Raw genomic sequence first — 24,105 nt, forward strand, 5'->3', positions numbered from 1 at the left:
TTTAGTATCCCTTTAAGTGACAACATGCACTCTTGCTTATTTCTTATATTGCATGGGAAGGTAGCTAAGCTCAAACAGAAATACAGACCACCAATAATCGTGTATAATACTTGGAATGATATTTTAATTATAGCCCCACAGGGGAAGAAGCCATAACTAGTGACGTATCCCAATGTCTTCACTTGGGACAGTTTGCGATTACACATTGGTGTCTGCAGTATTTTTCTTCCTCAGCTTAGCTTAATGGGCCATTATAGTTGAAAAATCACAAGTGGTTAGATCATGTAATTTTAAGACAAACAACACTGCACCTCGCATTTTCCCAGCACAGGGTTTATACTATGTGTTTAACCCCCTCTCATATAGGGGTTAAACACAGAGCTGCAGGATCACTAGGCTTAAGATTACATGATCTAAAAATAGTGCATTCATTTTCGTCAATAAGGGCCCTTTAACGTTAAAATGTAGAGTCCTTTATGCTTCCCAATAAACTGATGTAACAAACTATAGTGTGATTTTTTTTTTTGTAGATAGTCATGTCCTATTCTTATTTTATTCTGAAAATTGTAGCCAATGCAGAGACAAAATGCAAATTAACTCAAATAATACTAAAAAAATAAAAGTATAAAAGTTTTAAAGACAATTATTTAATGCAAGCAGCCCTGTGACAAATTTACAAATAAAATAGTGCAGACGCTGAACATCACCTAAACTACATGAACAAGTTACGGATATTCTGGTAAAATGAAAACAAAAATAATATTTCATTGCAAACTCACATTTTTTTCAGATACACCAGATTATTCTTTGGTTGACTTCTGCAGAACATAAACGGTTTAATGAAAGAGCACAGATAAAATAGTGCATTTAACATTTGAACACAAATTTAAAGCAACAATTGCATGGGAGGCTCCATTATTTCAGAACTAACGTCACATAATTCCTGCCAGATTGCTTTAATTAAAAGGGATATGAAACCCTTTTTTATGATTTGAAAACACATACGATTAAAAAAACAAACAAAAAACAGTAGAATTTGCTTAGTTCTTTTGTTGAAGGAGAAGCAATGCAATACTGGAATCTAGCTGAACACATTGGGTAAGCAAATAAGAGGTTTATATGTGCAGCCACCAATCATGAGCTAGCGCACAGTAGTGCATTGCTGCTCCTTTGCCTACCTAGGCATGCTTTTCAACAAAGGATACCAAGAGAATTATGCAAATTAAATAATGAAAGTCAATTTTAATTAAAATAGCCTGTTCTCTGAAATCAGAAATGTTGTTGACTTTACTGTCCCTTTAAGCTTTTATAGTGGTAAGCAGGTGGGTTTTAGGACACCACAGTGCCGCTACATAGGAGCTGCTGTAACGTAGATTCATGATTTGTGTGCCATTCCCTTTAATTCTGCCTTGTAATGTGCAAGATAGCAAATCGTTCCTTCATACTAAGATCAGAATGCTGTATAACAGCACTTTCAATGTAAACCATCAACAAGTAGAAAAAAAATAATTAAATAGGTTTGTGAGTGTACAAAGCTTTGTGTCTTAAATGCTCCTCCAGGCACTGAATTGCAAAAGGGTCAACGTCAATATCAAACTTGTTGCCAAATAAATGACGTTTCCCCAACATGAACTGCAAGTCCCCTGCACCAAATACACAAATTGAACGAACATGAACACCGTTGCATGGTGGATACGGAGCTCCTTTGGTCAAATCTCCTTCAAAGTAATTCCATTTTACAAACCTGGCAACAGCATTCATGTCAGAAACATCATATTTACTGTTGGCTGGAAGATAACTTGGCACATCTGGTATTCTCTGAATAGTAGCCCATAAAAATTCATCAGGACTGTAAGTGTCTTTAGACCATTCCAAAAATTCTTTCATTTTTTCATTTGTTAAAACATAATTAACAAAAGCCCTACTTACTACAAAGTAGGCACTGCCAGAAAATATCTTTGTTTCAAATGGTGGGGAATTTTTGTTAACGTCCGTTATTTTCACTTTGCCCTCTACAACCTCATGATGTTTTTGCCAGCGTCGTTCTTTGTTTGAGGGCATTTTTTCAGATTCCAAGCTGTTTTCCCCTTTTAAGGCCTTTAATGTCTCTACCATCTCCCGATTTGTCTTTATGGGAAAGTCCATTCCACAGAGGTTGATCAAATATTTCCATTGTGCATTAATACGGTTGAGATCGTGCATACAGTTAAGGTCAGCCTGTACTCGAGACCACGATGCGTACACTACACTCTCCAACTGGCTAGCAATAAAAACATTGTCAAAACAAGATGCAATTGCCTTGACTGCATTCAAAAAAGATTCAGAAGATTTTTTGTCAACGTGAATACAGTAGTAATTCTGAGGCATGTATATAGAACGCAACAATCTCTCCAGCATATCAATTTTATGGTGCACTACAATAGAATATGCAATGGGGAACTTTTCTTCCTCTTTGCTAAGGGGGTAAAGAATATATTTACGCTCTTTGGTAAAGGAATCACAATTGTTCGTCATGTTAATGTAGTCATTTTCTGTCAGTTGATGTCTCTGTTTTTTGTACTTAACGGTTAAAATTTCTAACTTGGCATTTTGTATTTCCTCTATGTGCCCTCGTATAATCTTGGTGCAGTTAATATGACTGCCCAGATAATCATCTGTCAACTCCAAATTCCTGCTGCTGAAAAGTGGATGTTTGTGGTGGTTTTTTAGAAATGTAAGTGTTCCCACAGTAAGAGCAATAAGAATGAAGAGATTGAAGCTTTTACAGTGCCTTAGTTTTCTTCTCAGCATTTCAGATAAGGTCAGACAGCTTAAGCATGTAAAAAGTAGCTTCAGAGGATTCCAACTTCCTTTACCCAGAATATGGTTCAAATGTCAACTATAAATCCTTATTTTTTGCCAGTATGAACAATTGAAACCTAAAATAGAAAAAAGAAAATATAAAAATATGTAAATGGTCATTGAACTAATATATTAAGTACACACAAAAAAATAATAATTCCCAATTACCACTAGGACACAATAATTAAGAAATGAAACTTATAAACAAGAGAAGACTAACATTTTCCTGACTGGTACTATGCAGTTTCAGCCCAATGTATGAGGAACAAATGTAAACAGCCAACATACAAACAGAATTTGAAAAGAAATAAAATACGATCATTTTGTAGAATTGGTTTTAAATGTAACTAATTTCACCAGCTGCCATTACTTGTACATGCCATAAGAATTCAATGCAGGGGAAAGAGATTGTAGTTTTCCCAGTTAAAAAAAAATTAAGAAATTTATTGTTCAAAATAAAATTAAAAATAATGCAAATAATATCTAGCTTAAAAGAAAGTTAAACAAATCTTATATGAAATGTATATTGACTGATTTTACTTGGTAAGCAGTTTGTCGTTTTGTTTTTTGACTTAAACAGTTATTAGAAGCTTTCAGATAATAAATACGGGGCATAGGCTGAAGCTAAAATGTGTGAATCATTTCCCTCCCTGTCATTCCATAGACAAATCTCAGACCTCTGTAACTCACTCGGTGCAGCACAAACTCTTCTCAAGAAATTCACTTATCAACTTTGTTGCGGACAGACAGGAAGTCCCTAATAATAAAAGGGACATAAAACAAGTTGGGATAGAGACAAAATATAATATGCACTTTATTTTACCTGCAAATTTATACTGCAGTGCCTCACCATTAACCCTTTCATTTAAGTTTCCGAATTGTAACGCTCTCTCTACCCACCAACACATTTCCTTCTATGGCTGTATCTATATCTCTTCTTGTTCTCGTAGAATGCAAAAGTGAACAGGGATTATCTGCTGGAGCATGCCAAGAAGCTGTGAACTCAGATGAATTACAATATCTGTGTCTAAACACTGATAAGAGGGATGGGAGCACAGTGCTCCAGACAGCAAAGCTATGTAAGTATTTTTGCTTATTTTTGAAAATTATTTTAAAATACTTGCCAACTTTTTTTATGCAAACTATTTTTAATTAGCCCTTTTAGGATATGCACAGATCTCAACCTATTTTATGGCACTTTAAGAAATAGAAATTATGGAAATGTTCCATGTTTAAATTGTGCTCAGTGTCCATTAAGGGTAATTCCATCTGTGGGTTCAGTCTTCAGTTATTGTTGTCCAAATCATCTGTCACTTAAGTCTAAACATTTATCCGAAATGAAAGGGATTTAAAGGGTCACTCTGATGCAACTGTATACATGTGTTTTTACTGACCCTGGCTAACAATTGTTTTAGCACTGGCTATTTCCTGCACAGAATCTACGTTTTCAGTTCACAAGAGGGACTTGACCTATGTGTTAACCAACTCTGCTAGTGATCAAACACAGACATGGTTAGTAATGCCATGTTTGTCTTCATCTTGAAAAGTAATTTTAAAGGAAGATTTTGATGCAAAAAAAAAAAAACTTTCACCAAAGGTGCATTGTTAGTTCTTTGAGAAAGGAGAGTAATCTACATACATACTTCAGACTGATCTTAGATGTGATCTCATCATTAAACCCACCTGTAAAATGGTGAAAAACCATCTGAATGGAAATGTAACCATGAAACACTTGCTAATCCTTCACTAAAGCTTAATATATATGCAGCTATTAGCAAGAACTTTCACACACACCTTTTAAAATGTAAAAAGCAAGAGCTTTTATCTAAAAGCTTTAAATTCAATCAGTGATATTAAAGGGGTATTGTCCATTTAAATGTGTTCCCAATGATCCATTTTACCTCCTGGAGTGTATTTAACCATTTTCAAGCAGCTCCTTTACCTTTATTTTGTTAATTGAAGTAGTTAATTTTGCCTGTAGAAACCACCACCTAAACTGGAAATATAAATAACAAACCTTTATCTGTTTAAAAGCTATTTAAACAGGAAACAATAGCACTAATTAATCCCCATGTGAGGGTAAGAGAGAGACCGATCTATGAATCTGAAATAGCTGGTGGTGTCCTGGCATAATTAGGATTTCAATACATAGGTTTAAACATACATAGATAACATTAGCAGGCTCAGACATTTTTATAGGCATTTCCTTGAGAACAACAGGTGATGGTTTACATGAACAAAACCAGCTATTTCAAATACAAAATTAAACATGAAGGGACATATACCCATACATTTAATACTATGCAGTAGGTATAACAAGTAATTTTAAAGGGACATTATACACTCATTTTTTCTTTGCATAAATGTTTTGTAGATGATCTATTTATATAGCCCATAAAGTTTTTTTTTTAAATAAATGTATAGTTTTGCTTATTTTTAAATAACATTGCTCTGATTTTCAGACTCCTAACCAAGCCCCAAAGTTTTATGTGAATACTGTCAGCTACCTTCTCCAGCTTGTTCCTGTTTGTGTAAAGGGTCTTTTCATATGCAAAAGAAGGGGGGGGGGGGAGTGTCTTATTTGCCACTTGCAGTGGGCTTTCCAACTACCTTTTCAACAGATCCAAACTGACAGCTTCTAAGTACGTTTTTAAACGGTTTTATACTGGATTTTTATATCAGTATCTGTGCATCTTATTCTTTATAGTAGTGTCTATTACATGCAGTTATATGAAAATGAGTGTATACTGTCCCTTTAAGCACAGTAAGAGGAAACAAATTTTATAGTACTGTTTGGTTCTTTAATGCTTGCAGCTCAGAGCTTATTGGGCATAAACAATTCTAGGGAGGGTCAACCACTCGGTAAGAATAATTATTAAGATATGCCTGCCCCATATATAAATGTGAATAGTTATATATTTCAAATTTTTTATCATACATATAAGAGAGCAACATATAAACCTTGTTTAAAGCGATGGTAAACTCACTATATTCACTTTGTTGAAATAGATATTATGCCGCAAAATACATATATTAGCGCTTTTTAATTTTCAATAAATTGCCTGCAATCATAACATCACTGTCTGTCAATCTTGAAATATAACCTTGTACCTCAATCATTTCTTTTTTAAGCTGAAGCTGTGACCAATCATCATTCTGTCCAACTGGCTCGCTTTAGTCAATGTGCGCTAATAATGCTCACGCGTGTAGTTGCGCAATTTTGTATTTACATCGGATATCCTCTTCAGTCTTTGTGCGCATTCACAATGTAGTTGTAGGATCTGCAGCATAGAATGAGTGACATTTACTAAATGAGCATGCGCATTAGTTTACTAATTCTCTGGAGGGCGCAAGAAATGTGACGTATATAGTGGGTGTTATCGCTATATACGTCACTCTTAAGCAGGCAAATATATTGCAGTGGGCGGAGGGAGATTAGAAAAACGATTGTCCGGGTAGTATTTTATACACATATTTACAACTAATACAGTTACATTTTTTAATAATTATATAAGAATATGAAATGTAAACAAAATTGAATCAAGAGACTACTAAATAATCAATCGTTTACCATCACTTTAATGCAAAAATATTGTTAAAGGTCATAGAAGAAGTTGAAAATATGTTGGGGCTTTACTTTGTGTGAGATGCATACTATCTTTAGGAGATGGAGCTTCAACAACTCCACATTTAAAGGACCATTTAACTTTGTATAAAATGTTTCATTATTGCAAGTGAAACATTATTGCAATATACATTAATTATTTATTTTGCTGCCTTTTGCTGTAAAAAAACATCTAAAAATTGTGCTTGTTTCACTTTTTCCCCAGGGAGGTTGTGGTTAATACTTTTAGGCAATTTATATAAGCTTTTCTTAATTTTACCCTACCCCCTAATATTCTCAGCAGTCACGTTTGTAAAAGGTGGATTATCAGTTTTGCATCCACAATCATGATAGAAGTATTATTTGCGATAGTAACTAGGTTGAATCAGTGCTAAACCACCTTAAGGGAAGTGATAAGGGGAGGTTTCCCCTGTCTCTCTCAACTGCACATGCGCAAACAGAGGTTGTGCTATATCCGAATATTAGTTTGTGATTGGTTAGCAAGGATTCTTTTGTTCTGGGGACAGGGAAATCAGTGAAATAAATTAAACAAAAAAACAATATACTCATTTGACAAAATAAAGCTGCAGTTTTCATTGCAAAATTATTCTCAGCTATATAGGTTCAAAATCATGTAGTTTAAAATTTGTGTTTAGTGGTCCTTTAACAAAAAAATACCCTGATGATGAGTTTGGTCAGGTGAGTATTGGCACATTAAGAGGGAGACATTGAACAGAAGGTATTTCTCTGTATCAGAAGAGGGTATCTCATCTTTCAATTAAATCAAGAATCAGAAGGGTTTTTGCATTCAAGGGACACAAGAGACTTTTTGCTTGAATAAACAGTTTCTCCCCTTTCAAATAAAGCATAAGGAGGCACCATGGGTCGAAATGGGGGAAGGGAGCAGGTTGTCACCAAAAGAATGATTATACATAAAGAGTATTTATAGTTTGTTAAGCAAGGCAGTAGCACAGCAGATAAGTCAGCACAGCAGTAGCAAAAAAACGGTGAGGTTCTTACTTTATTTATAGTAATGTCGTGTAATGCCGCCCCCTGCCCGCACACAGCCAATCACGTGCGGGCAGGAGCTGTCAATCTCCCTAGTAGGACGAGACTGGGGAGATTAAAATTCTCCACCTAAGAGGTGGAGAAGAGTTAGGGAAGCAGCGGTCTGTCTGATGACCACTGCTTGATAAGTACAGTCTGCAGGTTCTCTTGTGAGTACCTGCAGTCATAATGCAACAAAGCCTTTGATAAATCGAGCCCAATGTGTTTAGCTTAGAAAAGAGAAGGTGATGAAAGAAAAACCTTCAAGCATATCAAAAGGATTAACTAAAGTAGCAGAACAAGAACGTGGGGTTGTGATCTCAAGCTGGAGGAGGATAGTAGTTTAAATAGCAATATGAGGAAACACTTAAATTAAAAAATGTAATATGTCCATTAGAGATAAGGAAAAAATTTAAGGGATATCAAGAATACTTGGGATATGTATCAGGTTAGTTAAAGGGACAGTCTAATCAAAATAAAATTTCATGCCCTATCTGAATCATGAAAGTTTTAAACAACTTTCCAATTTACTTTTAGCATTAAATTTGCTTTATTCCCTTGGTGGTATTTTTAAAAAACTAAACCTAGGTAGGCGCAAACTGATTTCTAAACCGTTGAAAACCTCTTAGCTCAGAGCATTTTGAAAGTTTTCAGAGTTAGACAGTACTAGTTCATGTGTGTGTCATATAGATAACAATGTGCTTACTCCCACAGAGATATTTAGGAGTCTGTACTGATTGGCTAAATTGCATGCCTGTCAAAAGTACTGAGATAAGGAGGCAGTCTGCAGAGGCTTAGATACAAGGTAATCACAGAGGTTAAAAGTATATTAATATAACTGTGTTGGTTGTGCAAAACTGGGGAATGGGTAATAAAAGGGATTATCTATCTTTTTAAACAATAACAATTGTGGTGTAGACTGTCCCTTTAACGTCTAATATCAAACTTTTGTGAATCAGATAGATTGTGCAATATTAAATAACTTTTCAAATTTCTTATGTTATCTCATATGCTTTGTTTTCTTGGTATCCTTTATTGAAATGCATACCTAGGTGTGCTCAGGAGCAGCAATGTACTAATGGGTAGCTGCTGATTGGTGGCTGCACATATAGGTCCCAATGTGTTCAGCTAGCTCCTTTAACAAAATTATACAAAGAGAATCAGATTTTATAAATAGAAGTGAAAGTTGTTTACAAATTGCATGCTCTATATGAAACATTATTTGTTTTCATATCCCTTTAAGAAGCTTCTGTTTTTATTAGTTGAAATAAAATATCTCCAAGATAAAAGCTGCTTGTCAAACACACTGGTTTATTTGCACATACAGTGCTTTATTGTGCAGAACTTCCCCTTTGGGTAAAAAAAAAAAAAAAAAAAGATTTTTTGCGCATTACTGGGATTAGCTCATTCTAGAGCCATGAATAAATGTTTGTGCTCTGAGCAGGTTTGCATCCAGATGTTATTACAGTGCTACAGGTGCCAGGTCTCTGCTTTATTTCCTATCCAATGTAGCATGTGGTTATGCAGATGGTACAGTCCTGCTCTAGAATACAAGATGCATGTTCCTTTTCTATATGCAGAATGCTTGCTTTATAAACTGTTGCACATTGTCAAAACTTTTTTTTGTTTTCTACAAAAACGTATAAATTTCCCCCTTTCCTTCATGTGATCTAGCTTTGGAACTGATGTGGTTCTATTAATCTACAACGCAAAAAATAACTAAAAAGGCAATAAGGGGACGCTCTCACAAAGTAATAATCATATATCTATCTCTCTAAAACGTGATTATTTTAAGTAGAAAAAACTACAAAATATTAACAAATAAATAAAGTTCCAACAATCGGTGCTGTGAATTTCTCCAAAAGCTTGGCATAACTATTCTGGAATATCAAACAGATAGAGGGGCACCTCATGTGCGTATCAATCAGCAATGACCAACTCAAAAAAGTAAGGTTTACAAATCGAGGTCAAAAGAGAGAGAACAGCCCTCCATGAGATAGAACAGAAGCTGGAATAACTTCCATGCATGTTCATTTTTATTGAATTCCTCAGGGTGCCAGTTCTTTTTGCACACTATGCCCCTTCGCAAAATATCCTGAAGCATATCAGTCTGATCCTGCCCAATGACAGTCCAGCGCCGAAATACCAGGTAATTCTTCTCTGAACAAGGGAAGCAACAACCCCAGACGATCGTTTCTGCCTCCTATGAACCTCGTCAGTGAGGTGCAGTTGTATCTCTCTAAGGGTAAGTGTGCATGGAGTCCACGTCTGGTTTCCCCATTACTCTTAGGGTGACCCAAGAGCTGTTCTCTCTCTTTCGATTTTTATGCAAATTACTCTTGGGTCACCCTAAGAGTAATGGGGCAACCAGACGTGGACTCCATGCACACTTACCCTTAGAGAGATACAACTGCACCTCACTGACGAGGCCCATAGGAGGCTGAAACGATTGTCTGGGGTTGTTGCTTCCCTTGTTCAGAGAAGAATTGCCTGGTATTTCGGCGCTGGACTGTCACTGGGCAGGGTCAGACTGATATGCTTCAGGATATTTTTTCTCTGTGAAGGGGCATAGTGTGCAAAAAGAACTGGCACCCTGAGGAATTCAATAAAAATGAACATGCATGGAAGTTATTCCAGCTTCTGTTCTATCTCACAGAGTGCTGTTCTCTCTCTTTCGATTTACAAATCGAGGTACTCACATTTAGCAAGAACACCCCAGTGTGCTAGTAGGCGCAGGCTGATATATTAGGGCATATCAGCTAACCCTCTCTCGGTGGCAGGAACAGTCTAGAGTATCTGCAGTATCCAATATTGGCTGTGCTGGTGACAGGAACGGATTTCCAAACTGCTTTGCATACACAAATTAAAAAAAAAGTGCTGTATAAAAAAAACTGGCTTTACCCCAATGCTTATGTTAAAAAATATTTTAAATTTAAAAACAATAGCAGTAGGTATTAGGGCACATGTAGGCTCCCCTTCAATACTGTAACGTGTTTCTCAGCTCTAATACTAGCCTGCTTCATTAGGCGTACTGATCCAAACTATACGGCTTTTTTTTAAAGCATTATCCAATGGGATCACTAATTTAGCAAAAGAGGCCTGTTGTTACCTGTCTCCTAATTAGGAGCATTGGATACAAACATGCCTTCCACTGTTATACATTACAAGACTCCAAATACAATAAAAGCTACACTGTTACAAGTTACTTAGACACAACACCACTAACACTGATTCGTGTACTTGAGTCAAATGACTACAGCTGACATCACAACCAGAAAGCACACTACACATTACGGTAGTCTGTATCTGCTATCAAGACGGTGTAATGCCATACTAAAATACAGTAACTTACTGCAGTCACAAACGATTGTGGCGATTAATCAAACAGGACATATTAGCCCTGGTTGACTTTAACGATCATTCGGAGAATAAAAGGTAAATTTTGTTTAGATGTATTTTTCCTATCACATATCTTTTATAATTGTGTTTGTTTTCTTGTTGCAAAAATGTATATTCTTAACCACGGTATTGGTTCACTATAGAAATGTATGAATGACTAGGGAGTTCATATATTCATGTTTGTATCCAATGCTCCTAATTAGGAGACAGGTAACACGCTTCTTTTGTTCAATTAGCGATCCCATTGGATAAGGTTTTTAAAAAGAGCTGTATAGTTTGGATCAGTACGCCTGATGAAATGACTGAGTATTAGAGCTAAGAAACGAATTGCAGTATTGAAGGGGAGCCTACATATGCCCCCAAATACCTAAGGCGGATGTTTTTAAATTAAAATACTTAAACCTAAAGCAGTGTCGTAAAGCCAGTTCTATACAGTACTTTTTTGGAATTTGTGTATGCAAAGCAGTTTAGAAATCAGTTCCTGTAACCAGCACAGCAATACTGGATACTGGAGATACTCTGTCTGTTCCTGACACTGGGAGAGGGTTAGCTGATACGCCCTAATATATCAGCCTGCACCTACTAGCACAGTGCTTCCTAAACTTTTTCCACAATACATTTTTACGTGACCCCGGGTATATAACATAGGTATACAAATCAAACATTTACTGATAATAAATTCTATTCATACTCGCCACTTCATGCTCATACTCCCCCTTCCATGTTCACTCCTCTGCCCCCCTTCCATACTCCCCACTCCCATGCTCACTTCCCTGCCCCTTCCATACTCCCCCTTCCATCCTCATAATCCCCCCTTCCATACTCACTTCCCTGCACCTTCCATACCCCCTTCATATTTATGCTCCCTCTTCATACTCATACTCCCCCCTTCCAAGCTCACTGCCCCTTCCATTCTCACTCCCCTGCTCCTTTCATACCCCTTCATACTCCCCCTTCACACTCATCCCCCCTTCCATGCTCACACTCCCCTCCCCCTTCCATGCTCACACTCCCCTCCCCCTTCCATGCTCACACTCCCCTCCCCCTTCCATGCTCACACTGCCTCGCGCTTCAATACTCCCCCTCCATATTCATAGCCCCTTCCATACTCATACCCTCTCTTCCATGCTTATACCCTCCCTTGAGTTACTAATTGACTCATCTGTGCTTGTATACGGATATTCATAAAATCTGGTTTGTTTCCTGCATGCAAGGAAAGAAAAACTGAAAAGTCCTGGTCTGGGAGATTTTGATCACATATTAAAGTCTTCGCAGGATCTCTTAAAACCCAAGATTGGGAAACAAAAACTGTAGAAGGCTTGATGAAGAAGATCTGATAACACCTGAAAGCAATTTTGCTTACCCAGGGACCACATTAATATGTGAGCCATGGTGACAGGGGAAAAAACAAAAACCTTCATGGGAGTTTGACACTGATTTCTAAGAGTAGCTACCAGTACTTTTGCTTACAACTCCTACAAAGACAGGCCTCCTGCCATACCTGTGTGTGCCCTGTGCAATAGCACAGGTGCACACCCCTAGGACCGGTCTTAAGATCGCGGAATTAAATATATATGAAATATTACACAGGCCTCCCTGAATTTTTCGCGACCCCCACAATAGGGTTAAGCGACCCTATATGGGGTTGCGACCCACAGTTTAAGAAGGGCTGTACTAGCATACTGGGGTGCTCTTGCTAAATATGAGTACCCTGATTTGTAAACCTTACTTTTGAAGTTAATAATTACTAATTATTACGCACTTGACGGGCCCCTCTGTTTGATATTCCATAACGCAAAAGATGTATGTTTACTAAAAAAAAAATCAAAATTCTAACACTCGAAAAAAAGGATTCATATGCAGGCCTGTTCTTCTTGGCATTTTTGTTGAAGAGTAAATATAAATGTCCAGCAGCACCTCTCAGGTTAAAATGACCTTTATTTCACAAGAGGGTCACAGCATACAAAGCAACATTTCGGAAAATGTAATCCTTAATCATGTCTGATCAGTTACAGGAAATGCTACAATGGTAACAACCAATCTTGGGTACATTACTCACTAGTTCCCCCTAGTGGCCAGGAGAGGAAACATGCTTATACAAAATATATACAAAAATGTTTAAAAGAATGCTCAAATACTATTAAAATATAATGTTCATTGTACAAAACATAATAAAGTGCCTAAATAATAAAAACTGATCAAATACATAGACACATAGCTGCAATATAGGATCAAAGAAACACTGACAAATCTAATTCCTTATTCATACCTAGGGGTTGCATACTATCTAGTTTGTAGATTCAAAAGGCCTCTTTTCTTTTAAGGAGATTCTCCCTGTCCCCTTCCCTACGTGGACAGGGTATATGATCTATGGCCTGGAATCGTAACTGACATATATTGTGCCTATATTTCAAAAAATGAGCAAGGACTGGGGCTTCCTTATTTTAACATCTTATGTTCATTGATCCTGTCTCTGACCTTACAGGTGGTCTCACCGATGTAAGTGACCCCACATGGACACTTGATAAAGTAAATAGCGTATATGGTGTTACAAGTAAACAAAGCCCCTAATTTCAATTTTTTTTTTACCAGTCAGGGGATGTAAAAAATTGTGAACCTTTAATCATGGAATTGCAGTTACCGCAATTAAGACATGGGAAACTCCTATTATTTTTGCATGTTAAATAACCTTGTTTGCCTTTTAGATTACCCACATCAGTATGCACTAGCTCATCCCTTAGGCTTTTCCCTTCATCTTTAAGCTGGTCTAGGTATGGTCATAAACTCCTCCACTTCTGGATAACATGATTGGAGAATAGACCAGTGTTTTCTCACTATATTCGAAATCTCCTTATTGTGTTCACTATGATCCATCACCAATGTTAACCTTTTCTCTTTCTTTTTAAAGGTTTCCTTTTCTCTGGCAATCCTTACTCGTTTCAGATTGGCTCACCACTTTGTTAACACTTCTTGTAAGAGACCAGCTGGATAACCCCTACTAAGAAATGTATTAGTCATCTCTTTTAATCTAATAGTCAATTTCTCTTGTTCTGTTACTCGAGCAGAAGAAGAACAAAACTCTCCAAGATAACAACTTAATATCTATGGAATGTATAGGCTCAAACTGAGCCTGACAAAAAAACTTTAAGAACAAGGTTAAAGCTCCAGGGGATCAACTGACTTAAACATAGTCATGATTCCGACCAGGACCTAAAAAAAAAAAGAGATTGAACATCCTGCACGTCCGCCAGACACTTGAGCAGCAGAATGGAAAGTGCCAAAATCTGACCCTTGAGGGTACTAACCAATAACCCCTTCTTAAGGCCTACCTGTATAAAAAGAGAAGATCCTTGGGATTCTGTCATATCTTATAGTAAATCTTTCCAAGGATAGGCTTACGACCCTGAATCGTGGTCTTAAGAACCAATTCAAAAGACCCACATTTAGCTAAAAATAAGTAATCAATCTCCAAGCAGTCAGTTTTAGAGAAATTATATTTGGATGACGGAAAGACCACTGAAGCAGAAGATCCTTGCCCAGCGGAAGATTCCACTGAGATAGAGATGACATCTCTACTAGATCCACCTACCAGATCCTGCAAGGGCATGCAATAACTAGGAGAAACCCAATGCGTTCTGCCATTTGATCTGAATGATGACTCGCGGAAGGAGAACAAACAGAGAAGGAGGATATGTCAACCTGAAGTTCCAAGGAACTGCCAGAACATCTATTAGAAGGCTCGAGGATCTCTTGACCTCGAATCGTACTTGGTGTTCTGACGAGATCCCATCAGAACCAACAATTTTAGAAACCCCTATTTGGTAGATAACCTGGAGAACTGTCCCGGATGGAGTTCCCACTTCCCCGGGATGAGAAGTATGACTGCTCAGAATTCTGCATCCCAGTTGTCCATTCCAGAAATGTGGATGTCAGATGGACAATAACTGTGAGCACCTACCCACAGAAAAAAATCTAAAACACTTCCTACATGACTAAGGAACTAAAGTTCCTCCATGGAAGGAGATGAAAGTTACACAGGCTATGTTGTCCATCTATAACCCGATAAAATGGACTAAAGACAACTGAGGTCAAACCATCAGAGCATTGTAAATCGCTATCAACCTCACAGATGAAGGGGAGAGCAAACTTCTCCCAGGACCAAAGTCCCTGCGTTATAATGCGGGCAGCAAACCCGCTACCTCTCACATGATAAGCGAGCGCTCTACCATTTGAGCTATTTTCCCTGGCGAGTTCTCAACGAGTCCCAGACACCTCCCCAGCCCAAGAACCGTGGTCACAAACGCCCAGGAAGGCCTCCAAAGCGAGAGCCCAGAGACCAAAGATCTTGATGAAAACACCACGTGAAGGACCCTCTTGTCGATAGATCTCAATACTCCAAGACATCCGGATAATCCTCATTCCACTGACTGAGCATGCAGAACTGCTGAGCTCTCAAAAGGAATCTGTCACTGAGTCACTGAGGCCAAACAGTGGACAGAAGGAGAAAAGAGGAAGGATTCTGGCTTTCCTGACCTCCGACAGAAAGAACTTCCTTGAAAGGATCAAAAATAATTCCTAAGTAGAATACCCATACAGCTGGGAAAAAGGAGTTCATTCCCAGCTCCACTTCCATTCGTGGAACAAAGAAAAACAATGAAAACTTCCAGTGAGATCTTGTTTGTCGAAAAAGATGGCGTCTGGACCAATAGGACATCCAAGAGGGACGCCACTGCAATCCCGGAACCACAGTCCAGAACTTTCAGAAAACTCTGGAAGCGGTTGCAAAGCCATTATTGGCCCACAAACTGAAAAAAATTCAGCCGGAAAGCAAAACTCAGAATCTGAGATGATCTCTTTCAATGGGAAACTGAGAATACGCATCCTTTAGATATAAGGCCATTATAAACTGACCCTCTTGCACCAAGGTAGAATGGAGCAAATAGTCTCCATCTTGAAGGATGGTACTCAGAGAAACATATTTAGACATTTCATGCTTAAATTAGGACGAAAAGGTATTTGTAACAGAATGAACTGAAACTGGAACAATCCCTCCTAGGGATTTCAAGAACGCCTCTCTCTTTATCTGGGCTACAAATAAACATGAGAGGAGGAACCTACTCCTGGAAAGGAGTTGATATCAATTTGTAACCTTGGGATACTATATCTACAACCCCTTAGGGATCTAGGACATCTAGTATCCAGGCAAGAGAAAAACTGAGACAGACTGCCCACCACAGGATCCAATCCTGTTCTGGGGCGAACCTTCATGCTGAATGATAGTTAGCTGCGGTTTTCTTTACTTACTTACTTGCCCCTGATCCAAGGCTGACTGGGTGTCCAAGAGGACTTGGACTGCTCCTGCTTGGAAAACAAAGGGAAGACGTCTCCTGAGTTACAAAGGAACGAAAAGCAGCAACAGAAATAAAATATTGGTCTCACAGCCTCTCTGTTATTTATCTCCTTATGGAGTCCTCCAAAATGGAATCAGACAAGGCGTTCCAAAAATAAGCCGCACTTGTCCATAAAGGTTTTGTAAACTAGCATCTATCCTAAATAAGGATTGAAGGTCTCTTAACCAGAATAGCAATGGCTGCACCATGATATTTAAAAGGAGACAGCTATTACAGACAGGCGAAGGGGAAAATAAATCCTTGACATCCCCCATCATTGAGAAAATTCTAATACGGTTGAGAATAGGAACATTTTTACAAATGAATCCTAGTAAATATAAAATGTACTAGATTCTAGAGGACTGACAACAACAGGAGAGTCAAAGTTTACCAAGTAGCCAACACCTCCTAAACAAAAAGGAGTTCCGGCTTGAATATGAAGAGAACTACTCCCAGGGCCAGTGCTAGGAATTTTGGCTACACAGACGAAGACACATTTTTCCGCCGCCGCCGCCCCCCCCCCCCCCAAAAAAAAATAAAAAAATTAATAATAATAATAATAATAATAATAATAATAATAATAATAATAATAATAATAATAATAATATATATATTCTTGTTATTACTGCTTCTTAAAAGGGACATTCCAGTCAAAATTTATATGCACATAGATGGTTGATATATTTGAAAAGAAACATAATTGCATGTGATATTCTCAGTGCACCAGCATTTTAAATACTGCAGCCGCTCAGAGTGCCAGTGGGGCTTATATCATGTCAGCAATCAACAAATGGAGTTATTACCAGATGATACAAGCACCTTTGGCTTGTATCATCTGAGCAAGTGCTGTGTTTAAAATGCTGGTGCACGGTGCATACTTAAATGCACTTTTGAAACAGCTATAGTTTTTGTTAGAAACATTTTTGCTAATAAATGTATATTACAAAAATGCTTCTATACAAAACTGAAAAGCATCCATGTGGATTCTAATTTTGTTTGGAATGTCCCGGCAATGTTTTTATCGTTTTTTTATAGCGCCACAAAATTCTGTAGCTTGATAGATATACATAAACGCACACACACTCATACATACATACATAAATACATACACAAACACACACAACATAGCTTTGTAAAGCACTTTCTTTTTTAAGTGCCCTGCACTTTTGCACAACTAACAATGGTATCTGCCAAATAGGCACTTTAATATACATATACAAAACCTCTTACGCCTGCACCCAGAAATGATTAACTTTTTTTTTTTTACTAGTACTTTTACATGATGGCATGCAGCATCTTTTCTCCTTATTCAGGGCTGATAAACCCCTCTGCTCTGATTTTGCAACACATTAATGTTAATGTGTTATTGCTTCCACATCCCTTTAAAACTCGATAGATATAGAAACACAGCAAGATAGATACAAGATAGATAGACACACACAAGATAGATAGGTGATACATAGACAGATAGATGACAGACAGACAGACATTAGATAGACAATTAGATAGACAGACAGATAATAGATTTATAGTTAGACAGATCGATATTAGATACAGGCAGACAGAAACAAAGACAGATGGAAAGAGATACAGACAGATATGCAGACACAACTTAATACCACATGATTTAAACAGAACTGGATGATTAATTTTACATATCAAATACAAAAAAAATGTTTTTCACATACTGTCTACTGAGAAATGTTTGTTTAGTTGTTTTTTTTAATCAAGAGAAAAGCTGCTGTATATTTAGTTATTAAGTATTATACAGAAACAGTATAAGTATTACTAACTTACAGCTCATGTGTAGGGGACAGTTGCCTCTAGCTTAACTCTCTGGTGCTGCAACTACTCTGCTTGTGAGAGTGATCAGTGTTCCTACCTCTCTCAGTCACTGTCTTTTTCAGTAACGTGGCTCTGGATTGTCTCTCTGGCCATCTGAGGGGGGGGGGAAGAGTCTCTCAGCCTCAATTTCAAAATCCTAGTGGAGTGTGACACAGGAGTCACAAAGTGCCAGCAGCATCCACGTGTGTTTCCCTAAGTTCCCTCTCACAGCTCCACTGCCTGAGCCGCAGCCGCCCGCCTCCTGGCTCCAGCCTCTCGCGTCACTGACTGACTGTGCACGTGATGGTGAGTGACAGTCTGAGTCTCTCAGTCAGATAGGTGGCTGTTATGCTGCTACACACGATGAGTCAGTGGAGTGCCTATGTGCAGCAGGCAGCAGCGCAACACTGTTACGCCGTAAGGGCAAGTGACTCAAGATCTGTCTGAACTGCTTGGCTGCCAGTCTGTGCCCAGCAAAGCGCCTTCCTAACCTCTGCCCTGTCAGTGCAACTTGTGCAGGTGCCCATCACCATCATGCATAAATGCTGGCGCGCGCTGCTGCCTCTGCCTGCAAAAGTGTCCTGACTCAGCGTACATAAAAAAAAAAAAAAAAAATATTGAAACAAAAAACTCATGCTAATTTGCATATGCCGGCAGGCAGATCTGGCACCCCCCTGCTGAGGGCGCACTATGGTGGCTGCCTCGATTGCCTTACACTGGTGCCGGCCCTGACTACTTCAGTACCAGATGAAGGAATTACACTTTCCAAATCGGAGGTTTAACCCTCATATGCTACCGACTATCCATGTCATAAAACTATAAGGACAAAATGTGTAGCCGCAAGTGGAGCAGAAATCTTACTATCTGATTAATAAAATAACCTCTTGCGATTTTCCTTTAAGATAGGGAAAGCAGATAAAGCCAGACGGGAAAAGACACCTAGACAATAGAGATCAAATGGGTAGATGGCCCTGCTGAGAGTCGCACTGTTGTAGTCAGCTCTTATGAAGGTGATCTGCAAACAGTTGGGCTCTTAGCCTTAAATGCTAAGGGGGTTCAAGGGGATAGCAATGGAGGAGAGGAACCGGTATAAGGAAAGGTTAGTGAAGGTTGTATGCATCCCTAAACAGTAGAGTCATTAGTGAACACTTGAAGATTTCAAAACTAGGGAAGAGTCTTGTGGAGCGAGTTCCACAAGATGGGAGCCAGTCTGGAGAAGTCCTGTAAATGGGAGTGTGAGGGGGTAACAAGAGAGGAGAAGAGTAGGAGGTTGTGAGTAGAGTGAAGGGGACGGGAGGGAGAGTAATGGTTGCCAGTAGGCAAGGGATGGTAGTTCTTACATTAAAAGGGGATTAAGATTGCTGACTTCAGTGCATGTTTAACTGAAGCAAACAGGCTAGAGCACTGGTTTTCAAACCTGTCAGAAGAACCTTCCTAACAGGCTAGATTTTGAGAATCTCTGAACTGGAGCACATGTGAAATAATCAGCCGATTAGTAAACATGGTTATTTTACCTGCTCTCACCCAAGGTAATCCTGAAAATCTTGCCTGCTAGAGAGGTCTGAAAACCAGTGGGCTAGATATTTCTGCAACTTCTTAAAATAATAAAAATGGAATAACATTTCTTCGAAAACACTGATGAAATGATTATCACTAAAAAATAAATTGGAATTTAGGGACTTCTCTGCAGTTTCCCCTTACTCTCATAGGCTGTTATTCACAGTCAACTATCTCCTATTGTTCCTTTTGTAATTTTACAGAGGCGTAGGAAATGTCAATGATTTGAGTGAGCTGCAGATGAGAAAAGGGTTTGGAAAGAGTTTTAAAATTAGCCACATTGCTGCAAAATTTCTAAACTAGTAGCAAAACAATATATTGAAGGAAAATTATGTAACTTAGGTAATTTCCATTTCAGGACTAGGCAAATTCAAGTACCACTAGAACCTTAAAATTAGGTCCTAGCATCCTGGTTTGGAACCCCCAACTGCCCACGCTGGCTACAGCTTACCGCTGCCATCTCCACCAAGAATGTAACCTGGTGCAGCTAGATCCTATCTAGGCTGAGAACCATAAGTTCCAGAATTACACACTTTAAAAGGAGGAGAGGTCCTGTGTGTGGAGAGGCAGAGTGTTCTCAGGAAAGAGAGCATCAGAGGAGCAGAAAGAAAGTTTTTATGTATCCTACATAGTACTTTGAGTTTTTTTTTTTTGTCCCCCCCGCAGTTGCAGTTTTCTCCATACCCAATCCTGCACCTTTCTTATGTGGACACCCCCACCAATTACTACGTTCAGATGTATCAGCCATACCCTTTAATAACAGGTGCATAAAACTCAGCGAACAGCCATGAAATCTCCGTAACAAAAAAAAACATTGGCAGGACAATCGGTCATACAAAAGAGCTCAGAGGCTATGACTTGTTGCAAATGAAGCATCCTGTGATAGTGCCACATTTAGTCTGCCCTGGACAACTGTAAGTGCTGTGAGGCTGAAGCACCTAGGAGCAACAATAGCCCAGCCACAGAGTGGAAGATCACAGATCGGGACTGCCAAATGCTGAAGCTTGTAGCAAATAAAAATCACCTATCAACTATTGCATCACTCACTACAGGAATTCCAAACTGCCTCTGGAAGCAAAATCAGCACAAGAACGGCGATTCAGGAGGTTCATCAAATAGGTTTCCATGTCCAAGCAGTTGTGCACAAGCCTCAAAACATCTGTAAAACAGCAAGTGCTGTCTGGAGTGTGGTAAAGCAGCATTTCTCAACTCCAGTCCTGAGCTGATAAGTAACCATGGTTATCAACCTGCTCTCAAGCATCTGATGATTATTTCATTTGTGGTCTAGTTACAAGATCTTGAAAATCCGGCCTGTTAGGGATACTTGAGGACTGGAGAAACACTTGTGTAAAGCACGTCACCACTGGACTCTGGAGCAATGTAAATGTGTTATCTAGAGTGATGAATTATGCCTCACTATCTGGCACTCTGACATAAGAATCTGGGTCTGGTTGATACCAGGAGAATGCTACCTACTAGAATGCATAGTAACAGAGTATATGAAGTTGAAGAAAAAAAAAAAAAAAAAAAACATAACTCAATAGAGTTCAACCTATACAAATATTAATATACTTTAAGCTCAAGTTGAGCTTAAATTAATCTCATTAAAAAAATGTGACCTATTTAACACAAACAATCATATCCCTGAATTCTGTTTATAGCCGGAAATGTATCTAAACCATTTTGAAATGTATCTAAGGTATTGGCATTTACTACCTCCTTAGGTAATAAGTTCCACATTTCGATTACTCTTACAGTGAAAAAAAATGTGTTAATGGAGTTTTCATCTCCTTTCTTCCAGCTTCAAATTGTGACCTCTTGTCACAAACACCTGCTGTAAAGTTTAGTGGATGAAAGAACAGTCTGAGGCTGTTTTTCAGGGTTCGAGCTAGGAGGAACTTGAGTGGCCCTGACATCAACCCCATTGAACACCATTGCAATGAATTGGTAGGGCTTTTGCAAGTCAGAGCTTATCATCCAACATCACAATTGTTGGCTTAATGGGCACAAATTTCCGTGGAGGGGGCACAATATTAAGGCCCATGGTTTTAGATTGGGATATCCAACAAGCTCATACAGGTGTGATGGTCAGTTGTCTACACAATAATATATGTTCTATACTAATACACACTAATATATGTTCAAACCCTTTGGACTGTCCGTTGAAAAGGGAAAATGTACCAAGGCAAAGTGATATGGGATCACTGGATTCAAATTTATTCCAGGAGCAGCCTTTTAAATGTGCTGTGCTCTTTCCCACACTTAAAGGGACAGTCTACACCAGAATTTTTATTGTTTTAAAAAGATAGCTAATCCCTTTATTACCCATTTCCCAGTTTTGCATAACCAACACAGTTATAATAATATACTTTTAACCTCTGTGATTATCTTGTATCTAAGCCTCTGAAAACTGCCCCTTTTTTCAGTTCTTTTGACAGACTTGCAGTCTAGCCAATCAGTGCCTGCTCCCAGATAACTTCACATGCACGAGCACAGTGTTATCTATATGAAATACGTGAACTAACACCCTCTAGTGGTGAAAAACGGTTAAAATGCAGTCTGAAAGAGGTGGGCTTCAAGGTCTAAGAAATTAGCATTTGAACCTCCAAGAGAACAAAGCAAAATTGGTGATAAAAGTAAATTGGAAAATTGTTTAAAATTACATGCTCTATCTGTATCATGAAAGTTTATTTTGGCCTAGACTGTCCCTTTAAGGGTTGATTTCAACTACTGCCTAATTTTAATATTTTTTTTTACATAGTCTTTCTACAGCCAATACTTCAGTATTGCCATTTTCAGTAGAGGTAGTGGTTTCAACAGGTAAATGTAGTTATTTTTAATAAAAAGAGAAGGACCTTTTTGTTACCACGTTTATATAATTCTTGCAGGGTAAAAGACACCAATTCACTTCTGTTTCCAAATATTCTTTGTTCTCTTGGTATCCACTATTGAAAAATAATATGTACATATCCTACACTCGAGGGAGCTTGCAGGTGATTGGTGCCTGCACACATTTTACAGACTAGATGTGTTCATCTCTCAGTAGTTCATTGCTGCTCCTTCAACAAAGGATATCAAGAGATTGAAACTGATAATAAAAATAAAATCGGAAAGATGTTTAAAATTGTATGTTCTGACTTAAATGGGTTTTCATGTCAATTAAAAGGATTACTGAAAAAAAATTAAGAAATTACAGTACAATGTAGCTTTAAAAAAGGAGCACATAAGAATAAGAAAGTGCTATATAGCGCTAGCTCTACTCAAACAAAAATGCAATAATAAAATGATCTGTCTGTTTGCCTCGTTAAAGGTGTTAAATGCATAGTTAGTCAATTTTGAAATGGCAGTGCTCTTCTGGCCCAGAGCTAAACATGAACCCTTTAGGGGTTGCATATGTTTGAAGCCACCAATAACCTCTTTAGGTGTTAACCGCACAGTTCTGTTGAAGCAATATTGCAATTAATAATGATAATCAGAATTCCAACATGCAAATTGTAATAGTGCTCATTTATGTTCCTTGAACTTAAAAAAAAGCGATCATCATGTGTCTATGGCAAATGCCCAAGGACGTTCACTAACAACACTGGTCATTTTATATTTTACTTTTCCTCAGTCTGACACATGTAAAGAAATGCATCCACATGACAAGACCATGCTCCTGGCTTAGGTATATGTTTTCCAATGTATAACATAAGCCATTAGACAACTTTTTCTAACACTTCACACAATGATGAGGGAAATATTACTCATAATACAACCTTGCTACAGTTATCCTATTCAACTGAATGAACTCGGAGTAGCCAAAGAAAAGATGGGTGGTCATTTGTAATCACCATATGCTGCCTCTCCTGTGTGTGGTATTACCACCCATTACTATATGCCTCGTGGGGTCCATTCCCTGAGTCCAGTGCTGCCTGTCTCACACATAAGCAATATCAGAAGCCAGACATGTTAAAGGATAGAACATTATAAGGGACAGTCTGCACTAAAATTGTTATTGTTTAAAAAGATAGATAATGTCTTCACTAACCATTCCCCAGCTTTGCACAACCAACATTGTTAGATTAATATACTTTATAAAACATTTAAACTTCTAAATTTCTGCCTGTATCAACGGCTCTATTGACCGCCTCTTAATCACATGCTTTTTTACTTGCTATTCACAACAGGAAACTGCTAGTTCATGTGGGACATATAGATAATGTGTTTACGCCCGAGGAGTTATTTAAGAGTTAGCACAACAGTACTAAATGCAAGTAAATAGACAACAAAATACAAGGACATTGATCAGGGGGCTGTCAGAAGAGGCTTAGATACAAGGTAATCACAGAGGTAAAAAGTATATTACTATAACTGTGTTTATGCAAAACTGGAGAATGGGTAATAAAGAGATGATCTTTTTAAACAATAAAAATGATATTGTAGACTGACCCTTTAAGGGGA

At 38.2% G+C, this 24,105-nt stretch overlaps 1 protein-coding gene across 3 annotated transcripts in view; it reads right to left on the reverse strand.

The window, feature by feature from the left end:
* Positions 1–627: 627 nt before the first annotated feature.
* The window catches only part of GCNT1 (glucosaminyl (N-acetyl) transferase 1), a 72,923-nt gene continuing 49,445 nt past the window's right edge, over positions 628–24,105 (reverse strand). For 2 of the 3 annotated variants that reach the window (XM_053702488.1, XM_053702486.1), the window contains exon 2: positions 628–2,918. In XM_053702488.1, coding sequence (XP_053558463.1) covers positions 1,510–2,790 — 1,281 coding nt within the window. In that variant the 5' untranslated portion in view covers positions 2,791–2,918 and the 3' untranslated portion in view covers positions 628–1,509. Of the gene's footprint in view, positions 2,919–5,952; positions 6,123–24,105 lie in introns of all 3 variants that reach the window. The other variant, XM_053702487.1, reaches the window with a different exon arrangement.

The sequence above is a fragment of the Bombina bombina genome, chromosome 2, assembly GCF_027579735.1.
Source record: "Bombina bombina isolate aBomBom1 chromosome 2, aBomBom1.pri, whole genome shotgun sequence".
NCBI lineage: Eukaryota > Metazoa > Chordata > Amphibia > Anura > Bombinatoridae > Bombina > Bombina bombina.